At 39.0% G+C, this 24,354-nt stretch overlaps 1 protein-coding gene across 2 annotated transcripts in view; it reads right to left on the reverse strand.

Annotated features, from left to right (window-relative positions):
• PASD1 (PAS domain containing repressor 1) overlaps nt 1–24,354 on the reverse strand; it is a 190,513-nt gene that overhangs the window by 49,844 nt on the left and 116,315 nt on the right. For both annotated transcript variants that reach the window (XM_027608410.1, XM_027608411.1), the window contains 3 exons: nt 6,178–6,226; nt 4,792–4,946; nt 829–917 (listed from right to left, as the gene is read on the reverse strand). In XM_027608410.1, the coding sequence (XP_027464211.1) occupies nt 829–917; nt 4,792–4,946; nt 6,178–6,206 (273 nt within the window). In that variant the 5' untranslated portion in view covers nt 6,207–6,226. The remainder of the gene's footprint in view (nt 1–828; nt 918–4,791; nt 4,947–6,177; nt 6,227–24,354) is intronic.

Below are 24,354 nucleotides of genomic sequence, written 5' to 3' on the forward strand. Positions count from 1 at the left end.
AGAAACACAATTTCTAGAAATGATATTATCGTCAAAAAATAAAAACTCACTACACAGTTAAATAGCATGCTGGAACACAGCTGGAAAGAAAACAGAGCTGAAGAAATGACTCAGATCTCAACACAGAGAGACACAGGAATAGAAAATATGGGAAACTGAACGACATGGAGAAGGGAGCGAGGAAGTGTGTTAGATATTTTACACCTATCCACTTTATTCTCACAACTCAGTGAAAGAGATTTTTTAATACCCATTTTACAGAGAAAGAAATCAAGGCTCAGGGACAATAACTCTCTCAAGGACACAGAGCAAGTAAATGACAAAGGCACAAATCATAGCCCTGTCTGACTCAAAAGACCATGGTCATTCAGGCTTTAGCTTTTGGCCTTTGAACTTAGTGAAACTAAGCAGTTTCCTTGGAGCTAGAAACCATAAACACCTCATGTCCTTGAGGGGAAAAAGTAAGACTTGAAGGCCTGTTTTTTAGAGGCTAACAATCTATGTTGAAGGGTCTACCAGATATTATTTAATTTGCCACGAACAAAGACTTGTTCGTATTTGTTGTCACTCAAGATGAGTGGTTTCCAAAACTCAGTTATAAGAAGCATCTGGAGAGCCTGTTAGAAATGCAGGCTCCTGGCCCTACCAGAATTGAGACTCTGATTCAGACAGTTTAAGGTGGGTCCCAGGAATCTGTACTTTTACCAAGCTCCCTAGGTAATCCTGAGATGCATGGTCTCTTAGTCACACTGTGAAAAACACTATTCTTTATCTTCTATTGGACGTGTTCTAACATAGGAGGTAAGCCAAGAACAAACCCCCTCTTACTTGTAGTGTCTTGCACTTGAAGTCTTCATAGCTATGAAACGATGGAATCCAATCAGATTGCTCTCTGGAGGTTTCTGGATTGACTTTGCCTTTTTAGAAAAACAAAGAAAGGATAGAAAACTGTCACATTAAAATGATTAGCTATGGGTATTAGATTTTTCAGAGTTATAATTAATTTTATAGAAAAGACTCTCATGAGAAAATGCTGAGTGCTAATGAAGGAGCTGATGTAGACTAACTAATTGCTTGTAAATTATCATAAACAGAGAAGTGTTTCAAATTGAAAAAGACCTTGAAGATCATCCAATTCAATTTGCACTGTACACACCTCGCCAAAAACTTCATGATTTTCAACCTCCAGTTCTTTCCTTTTCTTGACTTCTTTAAGTCTTCTGCATTCCACCTAAACCCAGTAATCATAATATGCCAGCGAAGGTATGGCTGTGTCAAGGCCTCTAGGCAGATCCAGACACCTAACTAGAATATCTTTAAGCCCTATCTCATATCTCTTCAAAGCTGTTAATAAAGTTGCATCTCCCAACCATCCTTCTTCATTCTTCAAGGTTTTCCAGTTTTCCCAATGAACACCGTTTCTGATGCTGTGCTCACTCAGAGCCTTTGCTATCAACATCTGTCCCCACCACCTGCCCCAATCCGACCTATAGTCCACTAACTTCACTAATACAGGGAATTCCCTAACACAGCCCTCCAATCTCCAGTTATTTTAATGCATGTCAATAACTGTTAGTTTCTTCTCCTCACAGAACAGTTAGAGACCCATGGCATACAACTTTGATCCCTTTTAAAAATGTTAAATGCCCTGACAAGGATAATTCTGATAACAGAGCTTGTTTTCTCAGTGGGTAAGAGTCTCAGATCCTTTCCTATCAGTAGATTTGGATAATAAGGAGGCCAAGCATGAGCAGAAAAGCATCAGAGCCCTCACTAAAGAGGGAATGAAAAGAGGGTGTATAACTGTCTGGGAAATGATGGAATATAAAAATAAACCACACCAATTGCATAAATGCCTCATGATCAGTGTTTCTGACTACTGTCCCAGCCGGGAAACTCAATTCTGGTCACAGCTCCTCAAGATCAAGAAAAAACCCATGACACTCTCTCATAGCTGATTGCTGAAGTCATTTCCCCACTGACTTTCAGCTCTACCTAGTGATTTTCATCTCCTACACTCCCTCCAAAGAAATAAGTAAGACTGAAGAGAGTCTACATATTTCCAAGATAATAAAACCAATGTATTTTATCAATCAACCATAAAGGGCTTTTTACATTACTATTATCCATAAATTTATTCTTGTTTTGCTTGTAGGATGGGCACCATATCCAATTCTTTGCTAAAACCCCAGTATCTAGCATAGTACTTAACTCATAATAGGGACTTGATAATTCTTATGAAACTAAACCTCATTCATTCGTTTATTTAACTAATATTTTTTAAAGATTTATTTATTTGAGAGAGCACGAGTGGAGGGCAGAGGGAGAGGGAGAAAGAAACTCAAGCAGACACTGCGCTGAGCATGGAGCCCAACACAGGGCTCGATCTCACGACCCTGAGATCTACAACGTGAGCCAAAACCAAGAGTCAGATGCTTAACCAACTGCACAACCCAGGTGCCCCATTATTTAACTAACATTTACTGAGCTCCAACTACGTATCCTGTTCTGTTCTAGAGGCTCAGAATATAGTACAAACAAGACAAGTGATGTGACTGTCCTTCTGTATCTTACAGAACGGTGAGAGGGGTAGACAGACAACACACACATGGACAGGAATGACAGGAAGACAGCCACAGGAAAACCTGGGGGCAAAGCATCTTGAGCAGAGGAAGGAGTAAGTACAAAAGAAGCAGAAAAGAATTTGGCCTATTTAAATTACAAACGAGAGGCCAGAGTGGCTACAGTAGGATGACCAAGGGATAGAGTAGTAGGAAATGAAGTTTGAGAGACAGGCAGGGTCAGATCATGTAGGGTATATGTTAAGGAGTTGACATTATTCTAAGTGGAATATGAGCTACTTTTAAGCAGGAGAGTGATAGGTGTTTTGAGGGGAGAGGCATAGGGAAAGGGAGAGAGAGAACCTTAAGTAGGCTCCACCCCCAGTGCAGAGCTCGATCTCACAACCCTGAGATCATGACCTGAGCCGAAATCAAGAGTTGGACGCTTAACCAACTGAACCACCCAGGTGCCCCTAGTGACATGTTTTTAAAAGACCACTATGGGGGCACACTATGGATGGCTCAGTTGGTTAAAGGGTCTGCGTTGGGCTCAGGTCACGATCCCAGGGTCCTGGGATCGAGCCCCATGTCGGGCTCCCTGCTCAGCAGAGAGCCTGCTTCTCCCTCTCCCTCTGCCTGCCGCTCCCCCTGCTTGTGCTCTCTCTCTCTCTCTCTCTCTCTCTCTCTCTCTGTGTGTGTGTGTGTGTGTGTGTGTGTGTGTGTGTTAAATAAATAAATAAATAAATAAATATATATATATATATTTAAAAAAATAAAATAAAAAATAAAAGACCACTATGGTATTTTGTGCAAAATAGATCAAACTGGGGAGCAAGCCTAGAAGCAGAGTATACCTAGGAGGCTTCTACAAAAGTAACAGATGCTGGTGGCCTGCATTTGGTTGGTATACCAAGGCTATAGAAATGGGGAGAAGTGAATGGATTTGAGATATATTTTAGAGGCAAAACCAAAAGGGCTTGCTGAAGAATTAGATGAGGAGGTGGAAGAAATGGAGGACACAAGAATGATTTATACATTTTTAGCTTGGGCAGCTGGAAGAATGACTGGTGGTATCAGTTACTGGAATAAGGAAACCTGGGGGGGGGGGGGCGGGCGCTGAGAGGCAATGGAGTAGAGAGGGACCAAGAGTTCCTTTATGGCCATGTTAACTTTTCTATTAGATATCCAAGTGAAGAAGTCACATAGGAAACTCTTGCTGATTTAATAATGAGTATAGTTCTCAAGGATGGGCCTCAGGTAGGTCAGGGCTAGAGACAGACTTAACAAGCAGGGGTCACTGACATCCAGGTAGCACTTCAAGTTAAGAGACTGGATGAGATTACCTAGGAAATGAGTGTAGCTAGAGAAGAAAAAAGGTCCAAGGACTGAGCTCTGGGGCACACTGGTGTTCGGAGGTTGAAAGGGAAAGTGGAAAAGTAGAAAGAAGAAAAGAAGGGAAGGAGCAGCCAATGAGCTAAGAGAGAAACCAGGTGAGTGTGTTATTCTGGAAGCCAGGAGAAAAGTACTTCAAGAAGAAAGGAGTGGTCACCGGTCCAGTGTTTTTAAAAAGGCCAAGAAAGATGTGGAGAGTTAAGGACCAAATAATTCAGCAGTGTGGAGGTCACTGTTACCCCTGACAAAAGTAGCTGTACTGGAGCAGTGAAACCTGTAGCCCCAGGGGAGTGGACTGAGGAGAGAATGAGGGATGAGGATGTGGGGACAGGGTCCGTACAATCCTTTCAAGAAGTTGTGCTGTGAAGAGGGCACAGAAATAGAGTAATAGAAGCATCATGGGGTCAAGAAAATATTTTTTTAAGTAACAGATTTTTACAGCATGATTATATGCATATGGGTATAACCTGTTCAGATGTTTTGAATTAAGTCTACTTAAATATTATAGGTACTATTTTACACCCTCAGGGCCACGTTTCCCTTAGCAACATTTACCATATGCTTCAAGTGCCTAAGATACAGAAATTTGCATTATTCTTGCCCAGTATACTTCTATTAATTCTCATTTCCTTGTTCCACTTTTACATGAACCTTAACAACATTTTCAGCATTGGCTATAAACAAACTATGAAGAGAGAGAAACTACGTATCTGTGTATTAGAAGGGGCTTCAGGAGACCCTCTCTTCATTAATCCCTCCCAGCTGTCCCACCCACAACCAATTTTCAACATGGCTAATCAAAAAGCTATAAGGATGAGTTGGGGTGCCCAGATCAAACCTTCCTTCTTCTGTGAAGGGGTGGTAGTGTCCTGCGCTGTTTTAGATCTGTCTCCCTTCACAGGATAACCGTGAGTTTGCAGCATGGCACGCAGTTCCTTAAAGAAGGCATTAAACCGGTCCTTCTTTTTATTTTCAGATATATTAGGTACATCCCTAAGTGACAAAAAACAATCAGCATTGTTAATGGTAAGGGTAGGTCTAGGAATCCAGATGATGAAACAATGGATGGAGAAGAAATAAGAAGAGAGAAAGGGAATTGTTAATGTCAACTTTTGAGCAAAAACCCAGATCCTTGATCATTCACAGGACAATAATAACTGCCAATATTAAAATGAGGAAATGAAAACCAATCTCATCTCCCTTAGACTGGGAGGTCCTCGAGGGTAGGGACCACATCTGTCTCAGTGTCTTCCAGCGCAAAGCCCAGCACAGTGTCTGGCACAGTAACCTAAGAATTATATAAAATAAGTTAAATCCAAATTAACTTGAATTTACTGGTGGATCTTTGTTCCACCATATATTCTTACCTGCTTTTACAAGAGTACTTCTGATTAAAGAAAATTCTTTCTATATGATATATAATTACTCAAGAGGCTCTTGCAAAGCCATTGCTCCATCTCAGAGAGAAGGCTGAACAATAAAAGGCTAATTGAAATCTTTTTTTTTAACTTTGAAAAACAGATCATGCTGAAAAATTTGGACAAAAACTTTTTGATCAGTGCACTGGAATTTATTTTTTTAAACTAACATATTTTTTAATTTAAAGTCAATTAGCCAATATTTGTACATTGTCAGTTTCAGATATAGTGTTCAATAATTCATCAGTTGTGTATAACACCCAGTGCTCATCAATCCTGTGCCCTCTTTAATGCCCATCACCCAGTTACCCCATCCCCCCAATGCACCTCCCCTTCAGCAAACCTCAGATTGTTTCCCAGAGTTAAGGATTTCTTGTGGTTTGTCTCCCTCTCTGATTTCTTCCCATTCAGTAATTTACTTTAGATGCTTGAACTGGAAAAATAAGGTAATTTATCTTTTCAAACATACACGAATTTAAGCTCCAGGCAAACCATGGCCCCAAAACAAGCTTCTAAACCTACCAGGGAGTGTAAAGCAATTATTTAGTGTCAGCTCCTGGCAGCCACTGTGTAAGTCATGGAAGACACAGTTTGATGAGGGAGGTTGTCAGGTACATAGGTAATGCACTAAGTATTATAATAGACTTGGGGCCAGGGGTTATCGAAAACCCACTGGAGAGACCAAATTTCCCTGAGTCAGGCTTCCCCAAGGAAGTAGGAGTTTGCAAAGACGTGAAACAGGAACAGAAGACAGAAGACAGGGGAGAGGGCTTTGACAGCAATATCAGTGAGTTATGAATTCATACCTTTTCTCTTCTCTGTCAGCCTCATCCATTATTCAGTGATGTAACAATTCTAAAATCAAAGTGGAACAACATTTTACTAAGAAGTCAGTCTATGATGAATCACAATAAAGCAATAAGACTAATCAGAATTCTCAATTGCATAGCACCTTTCCCTTAAGGAATGCCTACTTCTTTTAAAGACAGAATTTCATTAAGTACCAAAAACCCTCTCATACGTTATGTAGATGTTGAAGACTTGCTTTGTTGTCTGATCCCCAATAAATTTAGTCACAATAGCATTACAAATGAATATATTTGAAAAAGTTACAAAAACATTCTGTGAAGTTACACAACTTAATCCAAAAGTATCCGTACGTTTAATTCCATACCCTTAAAATTCCTTTAACATCCACTAACTTGAAGAACACTTGAAACAAAGACAGATGTGGGTTAAAAGTTTCATATCTATACACAATACCATGCCACAATAGACAAAATCTGCATTTATTGCTATCACAGAAATCCTGGGCATATAAAAAATGGCCCTAAAATCACCAAAGTCCTCTGCTTTGAATTGTATAATTAGACTCACACATTACCTCAAGGTCATAGAAGTCAATGACGTTCAAATACATGTCTGTTAAATAAGAAGCAGCTAAAACATAACAAACATCCTTCAAAAGCTCTCAAGAAAGTAAGGGAGAGCTTAGGGGTACAACACTGAGAAGATGCTGAAAACCAAAGCTGGTTAGTACCCCAACCAGTGCTGTTGTGAGGACCAGGAAGCAAAGCTATGCAACAAAGGACCTCGGATATTAAGGCCCTCTTTGGTGACAGAAAATCCAAGCAAAGCATTGAAACTAAAACCCACCACCTCCTCCCTACATATAGGCAAGACTCCCGGAGGCTTTGGTTTCATTTAAAAAGCCCTCCTGACACAAAGGAAGAAAACAAGGAAGTTTGGCTATCTCAGCATGTTCTCTGGGTAGGAAAAAAAGGGTGCTATTAGACTGAATAGGGCTCTAAGGGATGCAAAGACAAACCCATTCTGGAGAGATACTCTCTAAAGACAAGTTCCACAGAATTTCCACAGGTAAGGTAATGCTGAAGACGGGCTCACCATCCAGAATTAGAAAGTTATGTAAGGAAACAATCCACCATATAGGACACACACACACCAGCACCACCCCAGCAGTATGAGACCTCCAAGAACTTGAAATAATTAAAAGATCTAAAAGCCATTATAAAATAATTGTGTTTAGAAATATGAAAAACAAAATAGATGGAACTGAAAACATGAGAAAAACCAGGTAGACATGAAAAACAACAAAAGTGAAATTCTATAAATAAAAACATATTCAATGGAATTAATTTCAAAAGGATGGATTAAGCATGTATTAACAAAAACCAGATGAGGGGCACCTGGTGGCTCAGTCAGTTGAGGGTGACTCTTGCTTTTGGCTCAGGTCCTGATCTCAGGGGTCATGAGGTCAGGCTCCATGCTCAGCAGGGAGTCTGATTCTCTCTCTCTCCCTCTGACCCTCCCCACCCTTTATCTCTCTCTCTCTCAAATAAATAAATAGGGGCGCCTGGGTGGCTCAGTCAGTTAAGCATCTGCCTTTGGCTTGGGTCATAATTCCAGGACCCTGGGATCCAGCCCTGCATCATGCTCCCTGCTCAGCGGGGAGTCTGGTTCTCCCTCTCCCTCTGTCTGCTGCTCCCCCAGCTTGTGTGCTCACTCTCTGTCTCTCTCTCTCAAATAAATAAATAAAATCTTTTAAAAAATAAAATAAAATAAATTTAAAAAACAGATGAGAAAATTAATAAATGGAATACAGACATGAAGAAATTTACCATATTGCCTCTACAGAGAGATAGTAAAGTGGAAAATAAGAAACAAGAGATTATGAAACATGCATAACAGAATGGGAAAGCCTAATATAGTTCTAATAGGAGTTCCAGATGAAGAGAATAGCAAGAATTAGAGAAAGGCAGTAAAGAAATAATGGCTAAAATTTTCCCAGAATGGAAAATGTGACCCAATCTGGATAAATTAAAATAAAACCACATTTGAAACATCATAGTGGAATTTCAGAGCATGAAACACAAATAGGCCATTCTAGGCCATAAAACAGATCAACAACTACCAAAGAACCATATGCTCCAGTCCTAATGCCATTTAATTAGAAATCAAGAACAAAAAGATAACATAAAACCCTGTAGATCTGAATATTTAAGACAACAGCAACAACAAAAACAAAATTTCCTAAATAGCTCTGAAAATCAGAAAATATTTAGAACTGAAGGACTGTAAAATACTATATATTAAAACCTATAAAATTCAGCTAAAGCAACACCAAGGAATTTAGACCCTTAAATACTCATGAGAAAAAAATGAAAATAAATGAGCTAAGCAGTCAACAAAACAAATTGTAAAAATAAGAGTAAAGCTGGGGTGCCTGGGTGGCTCAGTCGTTGGGTGTCCGCCTTCGGCTCGGGTCATAATCTCAGGGTCCTGGGATGGAGCCCTGCATCGAGCTCCCTGCTAGGTGGGAAGCTTGCTTCTCCCTCTTCCACTCCCCCTGCTTGTGTTCCCTCTCTCGCTGTCTCTTTGTCAAATGAGTAAATAAAATCTTTAAAAAATTAAATAAGAGTAAAGCCAGATAAAGGAGATGCAAGGAAATAATAATGATAGGATGAGAAAACCACTTTGATAAAAAAGATACAATAGAACAGGTCAAAAAAATCTGTTAATTAAAAAAAAACAATAAAATAAAATATTGTTATACCAGATAGATCAAGAAATAAAGGAGAAGACATATTCTGGAATGGAAAGTGCATACATATGAATTTGAGATGGTAAGAAGTAGTATGATCAGCTCTATGACCATAAATTTGAAAACAGAGATGAAATATTTCCTAGAAAAATGTATTTTCACCTATTAAACCTCTTTAATAATACAAAGAAAATTGGAAGCAATCATATAAATGTAAAGAAATTAATGCAATAATTAAAAATCTATCCACAGAAAAGCAACCTAACCTAATCTAAACAAAACAGTCCCAAGGCATTCAGAGACTGATACTTCCACACATTTAAATAATAGGTGTATCATATTTCATGCAAATTATTCCAGAAAACAGATAAAGAAATCTCTCACCTCTCAACTCTTTTTATAATCCTAGTATATTCTTTATACCAAACCAGATAAAGGAAGCATCAAAAGGGAAAATTTTACAAGCCAATTTTATTTATGATCCAGATGCAAAATCCTAAGTAAAATTATCAAACCCAAACCAAGAGAGTATTTAAAAACTTAGGCTAACTCTAGAAATACTAAGATAATTTCACATTAGAAAAAATATAATTCAATATATCAGACAAAAAAAAAGAATGTGATCATCTCAGTAGATGCAGAAAATGCATTTGATATCATTCAAAACACATGTATACTTTTTTTAACAGACTAGGTAGAGATAGGAGCTTCTTTAACCTGATAAAGGGAAACAACCAAAAGCATACAAAGATCATACTCAAAGGTAGAGCATTAGAGGAATTCTTTATATTCAGGAAAAAAAAATAAGACTGGCTGCTAAAACATTTAATACATAGTGCTAAAAGTACTAACCAATGCATTAAGATAAGAAAAAGAAATAAAATCAATAGCTCTTGGAAAGGAAAAATAAAAGTCCTCATTCATGAACACTATGATTATCTACATAGAAAATCCAAGAGATTCTGCAATTTACTAAAATAATAAAATACTTCAGCAAGATTGCTATATACCAGATTAATATATAAAAGTTAACTTTGTTCCTTTATACCAGCATTTAGAAAATATTTTTTGAAGATGCAATCAAAACAGAAATTTATAGGGACTACTGCTTATGGCCATGGAATAGCCTCCTGCCATGAACAACTAAGAGACTGGACAAATTAGAGGAAATACCTATTTGGAAACATTGGACAGCAGGCAGCACATGCCTGTGATCCCTGGGATAAGAGCAAAAATGAGACAAACACTACAATAATCCCAGCTTTCTACCTAAAGGTACGTTCAGACCATGGTTCGTGAAGCAGAATCCCAAGCAGAGTACAGTGGTCTCACTGAGATTAGGAGACAGAAATAAGATTTCAGGAAAGCCAAGGTGGTTGGAATTTGTGGAGCAGAATACCAGAAAGAAAAAAGCTATGGCAAAACAAACAAACTCCAGAAATCTGAATACAGAGTCCCTTGAACCTTTGGCTGAATACTTAACTTGTGCCTGTGCAAGGTGATACTCTACACGACCAATCAAGGAACAACTACCAGGGAAAGAACAAACCCAGTAAATTCAAAACGTTTTAAACAATCATAGCTTATGCATGGCTGGAAGACAGATCTGAGTTTCATCCAGCAGAGTGGAGAAAAAAGACTGAGAAAATGCACAGAGCCTCACTGTGGGATAAAATCAGGCAATGTAACTGGATTCCCAGAAAGGGGAGGCAAAATAATTTGAATAATGGCCATTTTTTCCATACTGGATGAAAAATATAAACTCATATTCAAGAAGCTCAATGAATCCAAGAAAATAAACACAATGGAAAACTCACTAAGGCATATAATAAACAAACTGCTGAAAACCAATTATAAAAAGAAAATCTTAAAAGCAAACAAATAAACACATTTAATACAAGAGAAAAAAAAATGACCTCTGTCTGACTTCTTATCAAACAACCCAAGCCAAAAGAAACTGAAACATCTTTAAAGTGCTGGGGGAAGGGTTTGGAATCAAGCTAGAATTCTATAGCCAACAAAAATACACCCTTCAAAGAAGTTGAGGGTAAGGACACCTTTAGATGAACAAAACCTGAAAGAAGTCAAGGCCAGTACATTACCACTACCAGAAATGTTAAAGGAAGTACTTCAGGTAAAAGGAAAATGACATCAGATGGAAACTCAGATTTACATAAAGACATGAAAAGCACTGGCAATGATATATATGTAGATAAATATGAAATAATTTTTTTCCTCTTTATGTCCAAGAGAACTGAAATAAAAACAAACGACTGTAGGGCTTATAATATGTGTAGAAGTCAAACCTATGATAATAACAACGCAAACGACAGGAGGGTGGACAATAACAATGTACTGTTGTCAGGTTCTTACATTATACATAAAGTGGCACAATAGGAGTTCACAGCACACAGTAATAAGTTAAAGGTGTATACTATAAACTGCCTAGAGCAACAAATAAAACACACATGTGATATAAATTATAAATCAAAAAAGATAAAATGGCATACTAATTAAATACTCATTTAATTCAAAAGAAAGAAGAAAAAGAAGACAAAGATAACAAAGATCAAATGGGACAAACAGAAAACATGTAGTAATATGGTAGACTTAAATTTAACCATATTAATAATTATATTAACTGTCAATGGACACAAATGTTAAGTCTGGAACTGCTAAAAGTGGACAGAAAAGTAAGGCCAAGGGGCACCTGTGTGGCTCAGTCGGTTAAGCGTCTGTCTTCTGGTCAGGTCGTGATCCCAGGATTCTGGGATCAAGCCCCACATGGGGCTCCCTCCTCAGCGGGGAGCCTGCTTCTCCCGCTCCCTCTGCCCCTAGCCCCCTGTGCTTGCACTCTCTCTAACAAATAAATAAAATCTTTCAAAAAAAAATAAAAAATAGGGATGCCTGGGTGGCTCAGTCAGTTAAGCATCTGCCTTCAGCTCAGGTCGTGATCCCAGGGTTCTGGGATCTAGCCCCGCATCAGGCTCCCTGTTCGTGGGAAGCTTGCTTCTCTTTCTCCTCCCCATTCATGCTCTCTCCCGCTCTCTCTCTCTCTCAAATAAATAAATAAAATCTTAAAAAAAAAGAAAAAGAAAAGGAAGGCCAAACTACCCTTGAACGATGTGAGGGGTTAGGGCACTGACACCCCCCACATAGTTGAAAATGCACATTTAACTTTTGACTCCCCTAAAACTTAACTACTAATAGCCTACTGTTGAGTGGAAGCCTTACTGATAACATAAACAGTCGATTAACACAGATTTTGGATGTTATATGTATTATGTACTGCGTTCTTACAATAAAGTAAGCTGGAGAAAAGGAAACGTTATTATTGAGAAAATCATAAGGAAGAGAACATACATTTACAGTACTGTCCTGTATTTATTTAAAAATCCACATGTAAGTGGACCTGTGCAGTTCAAACTTGTGTTGTTCAAGGGTCAACTATTCAAGTGTCTACAAGATACCTTAATTATAAAGACACAGCTAGGTTACAAGTGAAAGAATAGAAACATATATACTATGTAATCCTAATGATATAAAGGTTGAATGGCTAATTAATATCAGACAAAGAAGACTTCAGGTAAAGCATAGTACTAAGGAAAAAGAGGGATGTTTCACAATGATAAAGGAATCAAGAAAACATAACAATCCTAAATAGGTATACACTTAATTACAAAGCTTCAACATGAAGTAAGAGCTGAAAGAAGAAATAAACCCACAATTTCATTTGGTGAGTTCAACTCTTCTTTTTTTTTATTTAAAAATTTTTTTAATTTTTTATTGTTATGTTAATCACCATATATTACATCATTTGTCTTGGTGTAGTGTTCCATGATTCATTGTTTGTTCATAACACCCAGTGCTCCATGCAGAATGTGCCCTCTTTAATACCCATCACCAAGCTAACCCATCCCCCTACCCTCCTCCCCTCTAGAACCCTCAGTTTGTTTTTTTTTTGGTTTTTTTTATCTTTTTAATTTTTTATTGTTATGTTAATCACCATATATTACATCATTTGTTTTGGTGTAATGTTCCATGATTCATTGTTTGTGCGTAACACCCAGTGCTCCATGCAGAATGTGCCCTCTTTAATACCCATCACCAGGCTAACCCATCCCCCTACCCTCCTCCCCTCCAGAAACCTCAGTTTGTTTTTCAGAGTCCATCATCTCTCCTGGTTCGTCTCCCCCTCTGACTTACTCCCCTTCATTCTTCCTCTCTTGCTATCTTCTTCTTTTTCTTTTATCTTAATATATGTTGCGTTATTTGTTTCAGAAGTACAGATCTGTGATTCAACAGTCTTACACAATTCACAGCGCTCACCGTAGCATTACCAGTAATCAATGGAGCAAGTAAACAGAAAATAAGTAAGGGTATTGCAGACTTACTACTCTGCCAACAAACTTGGCCTGTGTGTTTACAGAACACGATGCCTAGCAACTATAGAACAGAGACGTTTTACATTCTATATGTAATTGTTTTAAAGATTCAAAATATGCTGGACCATAAAACCAGTTTCAGTAAATTTAAAGCATTAAAATCATACAGATTATGTTGTCTTATCAAAATAGAATTAAATTAGACATCAATAATAAATAAACATCCTAATATCTGGAAAACCCCTGAACACTTGGAAATTAAATAACATACTTCTAAATAATTTGTGGGTCAAACAAGAAACCTCTGAAAAACGTTTAAACAAAGGAAATTAGACAAATATAACTGAATGATTATGAAAATTATGTTTTAATTTTACAAACTTCAATCACCAGATTGTAATTTATTAAAATTGCACTATACATACTTTTGGTCTTATATATTTCCAAAAAAAGTTATCTCTCTGTAATTACACAAATCACTTTTTCATGTTTTTAAATAAATTTATAGGTTTCTTCATATAGAAAAGAAACTGGTGGTTGCCAGAGGGGAGAGGGTGGGGGGATGGGCAAAGTAGGTGAAGGGGATGAAGAGGTACAAACTTCCAGTTACAAAATAAAGAAGTCACGGAGATGAAAAGTGCAGCATAGGGAATGTACTCAATAATACAATGTAATAGCCTTGTATGGTGACAGATGGGGACTACACTTATCATGGTGAGCATTTCATAATGTATATAAATGTCAAATCTCTATGTTGTGCACCTGAAATGAATATAACATTGTATATCAACTATACTTCAATAATGAAAATATTTTTGAAAACTATTAGCCTACTTAAAAAAAAGAAACTATACAGTGCTCGGTAGTTAATCTAACAAAAGTGTGCTAAGACATTACACAGAAAGTAATGTCTTTATTAAAGCAGACAAAAGAAGATCTAAATAAATGGAAAGATAAGCCATATCCCTGGACAAGAAGTCCTGATATCATAAATCTATCAGATCTCCCCAATTAATCTACTAATTAATGTAATTCTGGTCAAAACCCAGTAGATTTGTTTAGATTTACTTTTCTATATAACTTCAGAAGTTAATCACAAAATTCCTATGGAGAGCAATGAGTCAGAAAAATCCACAATAATCCTGAAGAACAACAACAGTGTAAAAGGATGTGTCCTAATAGACACTGAGGCTTATTATAAAGCTATAGTTATGTCAATTCATTAAATTCCTTATCTTGAAACATTTTGCAGGGGCCACATCTGGGGCCTGTGTGACACACAGAAAACATGTGCCATCATCTCCCAGTAGGAACAGATCAGGACTAAATGATACTAAAGGCTTAATCCCGAATTAGAATCAAAGTGAACACATCCTGAGAACTATTTCAGGACTCCGGTAGGCTCATGGTTAATTGCACCGTGCAGCTGTGGAGGGGAGAAAAAAGGCTGAGGGGCAAGAGAGTAGCAAGATCATGACTTTCTTTGGACACAAACCTAGAGGAGTAGAAACGTCGGAATGAAGACGACATTCAGCCTTGTAATTCAAGGAATTTACTCACATATCTCAGGGCTGAGGATGACCTTTCTAACAAATTCTCCACAATTTCAGATTCATCCACCTTTGCTTGTTCTGCTTGAGGATTTATAAAGTTGAATTTTAATGAAGCTCCACATAAAATGTCTATACACTTGTTGCATTCTTCAGTTTGAAATAGACTAATATTGGCCCACCGCTAGGAGTCGAGCTCCCTTTATCCTTCCCCCTGAGATTGTATTTCTTATTTCATGGAAAGTCTCCATATTTGTGACATTACCCAGTGGATTTTTCATGTGTTTTTTAATCAGTGCAGAGGCCACTGAAAAGCATGTTTGTGAAGAATCTGCATTATGAAAAAATATTTGTTATCATATAGGTGAAAAAGAAGGTCATAAAATTGTATATGTTATATTAGCCCAATCATGTTAAACATGATACACACACGAACAAATAAAATCCCGTGTAGGAAACAGGACTAGGGAAAGAAAACATTCAGAAGTGTCTCTGGCTGATGGAACAATATGTGATTAAACATATTTTTATCTTTATTTAAGTTATTTTATTTTATTGTTTTCCAGAGGGTTTTTTTGCATTTCTTAAGTTCATTATATGTGTAACATTCGAAATTAAGAAACACCTCTCAAAAATAATACGGAAGCCAGTGTTGAACAGTGAAGAGTTTGGGCTTTGAATCAATTGGACCTGGGTTCAAATCCCAACTCTATTCCTTTAGAGTTGTACGGTCTTTGTGAGTTCCTTAATCTTTATGAGTCTCAATTACCTGAACTGTAAAGTCTGAGTTATAATACCTACATGCCAAAGTTTCTGTGAGAATTAAGTTAATGGACATAAAAGTGGCTAGCACTGTGTCTAGCACATAGTAGCCACCCAATACACTGTAGCTTTAATCAGAGATATTAATATTAGCAGCAGTATACAATCTAAGGGACTGTGAGTAAGATGCACTCTTCTCAGGGAGGGAATCGAGGGCAAACAACTGGTGATACAGAGGTTTCTTGATGCCACTGTGACAAGAATGAGAGAACCCTGAGATCAATCACCATGCAGTGGACCGGCTGGATAAATCTAACATGGCATGAGTTAAGTGGCGTCTCGGGCCAGAGACAAGAGTCGGGCTATTCTGCCACCTAATGTATGTCCTCGTCATGATCGTGTGGTGGAAGAGCATGACTCTATAGAGTGGTACTAAGCAGCACAGAAGCAAGATCTTCTCCAGAGCAACAAAGAGCCCACATATAGGAATGGACGAGGGAGATGATTAGATTGATCTTTGCCTGGAGTTTTCCTGAGCACCAAGGAAGACAAGAGGCACTAAGGATATTGGCCAGAAAAAGTACCTGGAAGTTGTGCCTTAATGTAAAGACTGACTAAGAAGCTGGAGGCAGGGATAGGGAAGGTTCACCAAGAAAAAGTACAGCAGTCAAGGGGCTGAAATAAATCCGAAGAGAGAGAAAAGCAGGGCTGCTAAAAGTGCCATGGAAAGAACAACAGGCGAATCACGGATTCTAGCATAACTGGGGAGAATTCAGTTGAAAATGTCACCAGTAGTTTCTGGTGATAACCAAATGCAGTCATGAAAAATATCTTTCATAAAAAGAAAGATATAGCAAGAAAGAGAGCACATCTTCACTGTGCCACATCTGAAGAGGCTGAAGTTAACTAGCTAGTGCTCTGTAACCAAGGAACAACTGCCCTCTCTCCCAGGCAGTCACTGGGGGGCTCAATGAGCCAGTCAGCAGATTTAGTCCTAGCTCAGCAGCCGCCCTAACTGGGCTCCTCTGATCAGTTTGCCCACCGCCCCACCCCCGACCAATCTGTCAGTCAGCCTGGCCCGACTGACAGAGAGAAGGAAACGCTTGCAGCCTTCACAGACCAATAATGGCCAGAAAGTGTTTGGCTCATGTAAACATCATTTAAAACGTTTATATGGAATTCTAAAGAAAACCAGATTGGGTCTGAAGAAAAGCAGAATGTAACGGTGAATCCATCTTTGGCTATTACTCTGGTTACAATATTTGTTTATTTTAAAATAAAAACCTCAAAGTATTTAAAATGCCATTGTGGAGGATAATCATGCCATACATTTGTAGTTATAAAATTTGCTGTGCATTATCAAGGACCAACTCTTCCTTTATGCACAGAAAGAGAGAAACGTACCCACACTTTTTTTTTTATAAACAATTGCTCACATAAAGGAAAGTGGTCTTTCAAATCTCAATGTGACTCTGGGGGATTTTTTCTTAAGTTTATAGGGGGAAATGCATGATGGCATGCTTCATCAATTTGAATGAAGTCATCATCTCTTACTCATATAAGGTTTATTAAAGATATTCAAACAGTGAGAAAGAATGAAATATTTACAATTCTCATGTAGACAGTAATGATGTTAAATGTGTATGGCATAAATAAATCAACCAAATCATGGAATTTTCCAGTTTATTTTCAATCAAAACTGTCTTCAAAAATTACATCTTGTAAGACTCTATTTCATCAGATACTCATCTTAAGGGAATATGATTTTCCAATGGATAAAATTAAGAATGAAAATTAACCTAGACTGGATTAGGTAACATGTGTGCCAAGTCCAATGCTGTATAAACCAGGAAATGGCGAGTGGCAAAGTCATGCCCCAAAAGAGATCCAGAAACAGGATCAGGCTTTCTGATTCTTTTGCATTATCCCCAGAGGATGGTTCTCTTTTCTCTAACCTGAGTTTTTTCAGCAAGCTTTCACTGCACAGGCATGGGCCTTGGTCTGGATGAGGTGGTGCGGAAGACGGGCACTGAAGAAAATGAGCCTATCTACATACCTCCACAAGTAAAATGTCCACTCTTTCCTAGACCAAAGCTGATGTTCATTTTGTGCACCTTCTGTGGTCCCTTCTGAGGACAGGGTCAGGTGATTTGTGTCCAGTGTTGTACTCCCCACACCCCAAACTGTTCCTGGCAGAAAACCTATGCTGAATAAATGTTTGGTGGATGAATCAGTTAAAAAAACACTGAGTCCTACCTGGAAAAGTGCTGATGAACAGCCAAAGGTTGCTGAACATCTCTCATCCTGCTAATTCTGTTCTGTTCCTAAAAGACAAACAGGAGAAAGAAAAGGAAAGAAAAAAGAAAGAAAGAAGAAAAAGAAAAAGAAAGAAAGAAAGAAAGAAAGAAAGAAAGAAAGAAAGAAAGAAAGAAAGAAAGAAAGAAAGAGAAAGAAAAAGAAAGAAAGAAAGAGAAAAAGAAAAAGAGAGGGAGAGGGAGGGAGGAAAGGAGGGAGGGAGGGAGGAAGGAAGGAAGGAAGAAGGAAGGAAGAAGGAAGGAAGGAAGGAAGGAAGAAGGAAGGAAGGAAGGAAGGAAGGCAGGCAGGAAGGCAAACCCAGATCGATAGAGAAACAAAGTCGGATCTACAAGTACATCTCTTACTGGTTTTGCACTTTTGGGAATTCTGTATGGCATGTTCTCTTAGTCTGAGACAATACTAAGAAGCAAAAGGTTTCTTACATCCTTCAATATTCTAGCAGGATATTTCCAGTTTCTATATGGTGCAGTAAAAACTGAACATGTCCCTGAAAGAAAGCAGCAATTCATTAAATTCCTGATCTTAGTCATATTCCAACTAAATCTTTGGATCGTCTATAAAGCATTTCCATGGTCCTGCCAGTTCTGAAATTTCAGCAGTTCATTCGATCCCTGTGCTCACTACATCCTGGCAGCGCACAGGCTTTACTGCTGCCTAGCATGTGAACCCGGGCAAGTCACCTGACCTTTCTGGGGCCCAGTTTCCTCACCTAGGAAATGGGAATAATAATAGCACCACCTTACTGGGCTGTTGTGAAGATTCACTGAAATAACGGATAGCAAAATGTGCTAAGAAACAGAAAGTAAGACAGTGGGCTGGGGGGCGGAGAAACGGAGCAATATTGTTTAACAGGTACGGAGTTTCAGTTTGGGATGATGAAAAAGTTGTGGGGATGGAGAGCAGCTATGGCTGTACAGCAGTGGGATGCACTAAATGCCCCTCAGTCGCATGCTTAACACGTGGTTAAAATGGTAAATTTTATGTTATGTGTATTTTACTACCACAATAAAAAAGGCAAGACAAAACCAAAAATAAAGTGCCAGGTCTGCTCAGCATGCAACACAGTGCGATTGAAATCAAGAATGCTTAGGAAGGTAGGTTGGAGCCAGAAGCAAAGAGCTTTGAATATCAGGGGGAGGCAAAGTGTGAATTTGGTCTACCCTAGTGTCACATGGGAGCACTTGGAGGTGCTATGACTCGAACTGATATTTTGTAAAGATATAATGGATATTGATATTTTATAAAGATCACCCTGGGGGTGGGTTAGATGATTACAAAGAAGTTGAGGCTGAAAGAAGGGATGCCAATTAGACTTCTGCTATTTAAAGTGTGGCCCCCAGGGGGGCCTGGGTGGCTCAGTCGTTAAGCAGGGTCCTGGGATCGAGCCCCGCATCGGACTCCCTGCTCAGCAGAGAGCCTGCTTCTCCCTCCTCCTCTGCTACTCCCCCTGCTTGTACTCTTCCTCTCAATCTCTCTCTCTCTCTCTCTCTCTCTCTCTCTCTCTCTCTGTCAAATAAGTGAATAAAATCTTTAAAAAAAGAAAGAAAGAAAATGTGGCTCCCAGCCCAGCAGGGTTGGTCTTGCCTGAAAGCAAATCCTCAGGCTGTTCCAGATCTGCTGAATCAGAATCCTCGTGCTACAAGACCTCTGGTCACCCCTGAGATGCAGAAAAGGAGTTTTAACTATGGAAGATTCACAGGGACAGTACTGGTTTTCTTCCAGATGTTTTGTCTGGTGCTATCTTTCCCTGACTGATTCCTTCAATTTCTATTCCTAGGGCTAGTCTTTCCTTAGCAATGAGAGTGACTGTGGGGTTTGGAGGAGAATTCTATTTTTTCCGGCTTTATTAAGGTATAATTGACACATAATGCTGTATATATTTAAAGTGTACAATGTGATGATTTGATATACATATACACTGTGAAATGATTACCATGATACATATACACTGTGAAATGATGACCACGATCAAGTTAATTAACACATCCATCACCTCACATAATTATCTTTTTTTTTTTTGTGGTGAGAACACTTAACATATACTCTCAGCAAATTTCAGGTATAAAGTGCAGTACTCTTGGGGCGCCTGGGTGGCTCAGTCGATTGAGCATCCGCCTTCGGCTCAGGTCATGATCCCAGGGTCCTGGGATTGAGCCCCGCATCAGGCTCCCTGCTCAGTGGGGAGTCTGCTTCTCCCTTTCCCACTCCCCCTGCTTGTGTTCCCTCTCTCGCTGTGTCTCTCTCTGTCAAATAAATCAATAAAATCTTTAAAAAAAAAAGCGCAGTACTCTTAACTGCAGTCACATTACTGTACGTTAGATCTCCAAACATAGTCAACTTATAACTGAAAGTTTGTACTTTTAAAGCTATTGCTCAAAATCCCTACATTTCTAGCTAGGCCACTCTACACCAACCTCAATTTTCTATTAATCCATGAAATGTATAATATTCTCCTAATTGACATTTAAAAAAATCTAGCGAGAACTAATAGGGAAGCACCAGTAGGTTTTTATCCTATCTTTTTTAGATCTGCTTTTGATTTTCCCTAGACTTAGTCTGAATTCTTTCAGAACTTGGACAGATGAAAGCACCCTAACTCAAAAAGCTAAAGCACTGCACTTATTTGCATTCATGCAGTGCCTACCCTGTGCCACACTTCGCAATCCAGGGACAAGGATGACATAGTCTCTGCCCTCGTGAAGGTGACAGTCAATAAAGGAAGAGGCATTTAAACTGATAGTTATAATCCCTCAATTTTTAATTGAGGATTTCATTGGGGCGCCTAGGTGGCTCAGTTGGTTAAGCGTCTGCCTTCAGCTCAGGTCATGGTCCCAGGGACCTGGGATCGAGCCCCATGTTGGGCTCCCTGCTCAGCGGGGAGCCTGCTTCTCCCTCTCCCTCTGCCCCTCCCTGCTTGTGCGTACACTCACTCTCTCTCTCTCTTGCTCTTACTCTCGCTCTCATAAATAAATAAAATCTTTTTTAAAAATAAATAAAATAAATAAATAAATAAAAAGGATTTCATTAAGTTAAAACAGATTGCTAATTCCAAAAAAACCCACGCAGAACTGAAAAATATTGCAAACTTTTCAATTTAATCACCAAGGGTATGTTTCTATTTCCTTTCTGAAATCACAAAGAAACTGGGGTGGAGTTTGCTTAGAATCTGTCTTAAGGCCCCTTGCTCTAAGAGTTCTGTAAAGATGAAAACAGCCTCATTACAATGTTATTTCTACATTTAAGCAATAAAGCCCCCTTGGGATAGGGCCCAGACTCAACCACATTTACTGAATTTATCTTTATAGTAGTAGGAAGATAGCAGATTTTTTAAAAAAGTTTAACGCGGTAATAACATTAAGTGACCTTTATTAAACACTTACTAAATCCAAGGTTCTATCATTACCATCCTCATTTTACATGTGAGGAAAATGGAGTCCAGAGAGGTTAGCTAACTTTCCCAAGGCCACCCTGAGAGTCAGTGGCAGTGCCTGAGCACTCACTCCCTAGTGGACCGCCTCTCTGTGACTTGACATTGGCCCTCTTTGCATCTGCAAACATCACGTGTCATCTCCCACCTACCCTCCTCCCACCCTCCCCCACCTCCGTTCTCCACCCATGACCTTGCAGCCGACTAGAAGTAAGCACAAACATCTCATGTTTCTCCCAATTTTGGTTCCCCAGCCTATCGACAATCACATTTATGTCCAATAACCTTTCTGCAATTGATCATGTCCTTGAAACTCACCAAAAATCATAAATATGCTGACAAACTGTCTAAACACATCAATGTCCTCTGCTGAAAAACATAGGGGAGTTTGGTTTCTATCCTGGTGAGTGCCCAGTCCCTTGACAGTGATTTGTGAGACACAAGATTTGAGTATTTGAGAACCTCTGGTCTATAGCAAAGAGTGACAGTCTGGTGTACTTCAAGACTCTTTACAGCATCAAGGCTGAAGTGCAGGAGCACTCAGGCTTTGTAAAGGGCAAGAATCTTCAAGTGCATTCCATCCACTCCTTCCCACCTTGGTTCCCTCCAGTGGCTGGAAATGATGGGTTCCAAGGCCCCGTCACACCTCTCTCCCACCCAAGAGCTCTACCAAAGCCCCCTTGTGTGTTTGCTGCTGTGATTATTCAAGGGGATGATGGCATCAAACCAAGTCTAACACTCTTAGACTCACTCAAGACCCAAGAATGCATTGTTGAGCCTATTGTCCCTGAAGTTTCCTAGTCAGCTATTTACACAGACAATTTTCCTTGTCTATTCTTCACATATTATAACTCTGTCCTATTTCAGCCACTCACTGATACTGTGCAAAACTGAGCGAACAGGGCTGGCTGTGCAATGCCTCTCTTTCCAGGCTTAGTCAATGGACACTTTCTTTCTCTAGCCTACTCTTTTCCTATCTCCTTTTTCATCACTTAGTCCCCATATTCCAATGTTGTTTTATCTGTAAAAGAATCAACCCAAGAATTTACCAAAAATGAAGAATGAGAAACTCAAAAGCTGTAATTGGCAGTCCATCTGTAAGGAAAGGAGTACAGGGGAGATGCGAAAGGGGAAGAGCCAACAATGAGAAGCTCCTCTGTCCCAATACCCTGGTTCTCTTTCCCAGAGAGCTCTTAGTAAAAAAGAGACATTCAATTGTGGAAGCAAAGGAATGCATCCCTTTATCAGACAACACATCTTTCCTGAAGGGTTGTATATAAGTTAAATCCCATTTATTTACTAGACATTTGATTGACATTTTCTAAGTGAAGACTCTAGGGCAGACTCTGGGGGATAAAGAGATGAAGGTGATATGGATTGCCCTTTGAGAGATCAGACTTGTAAACAGATAACTAGAATACAAGGTTGAAACTGGCAAAATTTAAATTCACATAAAGCGTTCTGGAAGCTGAGAAGAAGGAACAAAGATGAGGGGCACGGAGGGAAACACAGGAACAAAAATAAATGAAAAACGGAACACAGGAACAGAGGCACAGAAGCTGGGTCCTGATGTTACAGGTGGCAGGGCAGCATCTGGGTTAAAGTAATCACACTTTTTCTTAAATGTAACCCCCTGAACCCTGCCACAGTGAAGCTCAGGGTTCCCTAGCTAGGAGAAAGCTTGGGCTTATGTTGAACTTTTAAGATTTTTAATTATGAGTCTTTACTGGCTCATAAAACAAACATTTGCTATTAAACTGTCCGCATTAGATCTACTTTATATGCTATATAAACAGAAACTGACTTTTTAAAATTATATATTAAATAGAATTCCAATTATATTCATTGAAAAGAAAACCCACTAAAACTTGATGCCAAGGATTTCAAAATTTTGCAGAATGAGTAGATTACTTTTTACTGTTTCTTTAAAGAAAAGTTAATTTGTCAAACCATATGCAAACTCAATTTCCTACAGTGGAACAAGATGGGTTCTCAGAAACATGGAATTGGATTTGGTCTGTGACCCTAATGGCTCAACAGATGATTCTTCAAAAAGAAAAAGAATCAAATAACGTATTCTGAAAACTCTTTAACTCCTTTCTGAAGCAACACTTCCTCTGAGCGTTCTTGGAAGGGCAGGAGACTTTGTCGTCACCGTTGTGATGCTGGTCCCCACGCTTCCCCTCCAAGGACATGGTCACGGTTACCAAAGTCCATCCTCTCAAAGACATTCAGTACAGAGGGAGAGGGGGGAGAGACCTCTGGCGAATGTCAATCCTGTGCAATAGCATTAAAGAGCAGAGGGGACTGTGCCAACGAGTCTCTTTCTTCCTTTTGGGGGTTGGCCATTGTTTTCCGTTGTCTCTGTGGCTGACCAAGTGCTAAGCCTAGAAGGCCAGTTTCTGAACCTACTGGAGATACCACAGAAGTTTTTGCTACCTTCAAACCAGCTGGACCCTAAATCAATGCAAACATTCATGGCCAGTTATCCTAGGAAGCTTGAAGTTGTGATTAAGAGCTGCTAATCTTCTTGCTCAGAGATGGCTGGTAAATCTTACTCCTGGGGACTTTGAGAATATCAGCCTCAGATGCCATTGCTTACATGCATTAAATGGTCTAATACAAGTAACCCAGACCTTCCTAAAGGTCATTGCTTCCACAGAACACAGCACCAAAGAATGTTAATAGGTCTGAAGCAAATATAAAAATGAAGTGTTCCTTGGTTGGGTACATTTGGAAAATGCTGAGTTAAATAGAGTGAAGCAGATTTTTTTTACTACAGAACATCTCAGGGCTTTTTATAGGTTTTAGGAGCCCTGGGAATCTCCAAGATGACTTCACTGAGTCTTTGGTTTGCTTTACTTTGCATCCTCAAGCACCTTCAATGACAAGAAGCATTTTAGCTTACAAATGACAGAAAGGAAGTTTTGGAAACCTAACAATAAATATTTCATGAGCTTTAGAATGTAAACACCAGTCTA

Source organism: Zalophus californianus, chromosome X (assembly GCF_009762305.2).
Source record: "Zalophus californianus isolate mZalCal1 chromosome X, mZalCal1.pri.v2, whole genome shotgun sequence".
NCBI classification, from domain to species: Eukaryota; Metazoa; Chordata; class Mammalia; order Carnivora; family Otariidae; genus Zalophus; species Zalophus californianus.